The 1321-nt window shown below is 69.2% G+C and overlaps 1 protein-coding gene across 1 annotated transcript in view; it reads left to right on the plus strand.

Annotated features, from left to right (window-relative positions):
- Positions 1-31: 31 nt before the first annotated feature.
- LOC121346654 (cleft lip and palate transmembrane protein 1 homolog) overlaps positions 32-1321 on the plus strand; it is a gene marked incomplete at its 3' end in the record, with an annotated part of 13531 nt that continues 12241 nt past the window's right edge. Inside the window, exons 1-2 of the mRNA XM_041424644.1 lie at positions 32-255; positions 736-871. Coding sequence (XP_041280578.1) covers positions 32-255; positions 736-871 — 360 coding nt within the window. The remainder of the gene's footprint in view (positions 256-735; positions 872-1321) is intronic.

Here is a 1321-nt window from a genome sequence, read left to right on the forward strand (position 1 = left end):
GCAGGGACGGGGACAGGAACGGGCACCGGGAATGGGGCAAGGTCCGGGGTCAAAGTCGGGGACCGGGACCGGGAGCAGGGACGGGAATGGGGAAAGGGACCGGGACCGGGGATCAAGGACGGAGAAACGGGACTGGGAACGGCCCCAGGAGCGGGAACGGAACCGGGAGCGGGAACGGCCCCGGGAGAGGGAACGGAACCGGGAGCGGGAACGGAACCGGGAGCGGGGCTGGGAAGGTGCCGCAGGCCGGGACTGGTGACCGGTGTGGTACCGGGAAGGGATGGGGATGGGGATGGGGCCGGTACCGGGCCGGTGTCAGTGCCTGGGAATGGATCGGGATGGAGCCGGTACCGGGCCGGTGTGGTACCGGGAATGGATCGGGATGGGGCCGGTACCGGGCCGGTGTGGCACCGGGAATGGATCGGGATGGGGCCGGTACCGGGCCGGTGTCGGTGCCCGGGAATGGATGGGGACAGGGACAGGCCGGTGTCGGTAGCCGGGAAGGAGCCGGTGCCGCAGGGGCCCAGCAGTAACGGCACTGCCGGTACCGGGAAGGGGTCGGGATCGGTACCGGGTCGGTGTTGGTGTCACTGCGGGTCCCGGTCCCGCAGGTGTCCAGCAGTAACGGCGCTGCCGGGGCCGGTACCGGGATGGGATGGGGTCGGGTTTGGGTCGGTACCGGTGTCACTGTCCCGGTTCCGGTGTTACTGTCCCGGTTCTGGTCCCGGTTCTCAGGTGTCCAGCTGTAAGGAGCCGGTCCCGGTCCCGGTGCCGCAGGGGCCCAGCAGTAACGGCACTGCCGGTACCGGGAAGGGGTCGGGATCGGTACCGGGTCGGTATTGGACCGGTGTCAGTGCCCGGGAAGGGATCGGTACGGGGCCGGTACCGGGTCGGTGTTGGTGTCACTGACTGTCCCGGTTCTCAGGTGTCCAGCAGTAACGGCGCTGCCGGGGCCGGTACCGGGATGAGATGGGGGTCGGGTTTGGGTCGGTACCGGGTCAGTACCGGTACCGGTGTCACTGACTGTCCCGGTTCTCAGGTGCCCAGCAGTAACGGCGCTGCCGGGGCCGGTACCGGGATGAGATGGGGGTCGGGTTTGGGTCGGTACCGGGTCAGTACCGGTACCGGCCGGTGTCACTGTCCCGGTTCTGGTCCCGGTTCTCAGGTGCCCAGCAGTAACGGCGCTGCCGGGGCCGGTACCGGGATGAGATGGGGGTCGGGTTTGGGTCGGTACCGGGTCAGTACCGGTACCGGTGTCACTGACTGTCCCGGTTCTCAGGTGCCCAGCAGTAACGGCGCTGCCGGGGCCGGTACCGGGATG

Source organism: Onychostruthus taczanowskii, unplaced genomic scaffold (assembly GCF_017590055.1).
Source record: "Onychostruthus taczanowskii isolate IOZ18803 unplaced genomic scaffold, ASM1759005v1 scaffold831, whole genome shotgun sequence".
NCBI classification, from domain to species: Eukaryota; Metazoa; Chordata; class Aves; order Passeriformes; family Passeridae; genus Onychostruthus; species Onychostruthus taczanowskii.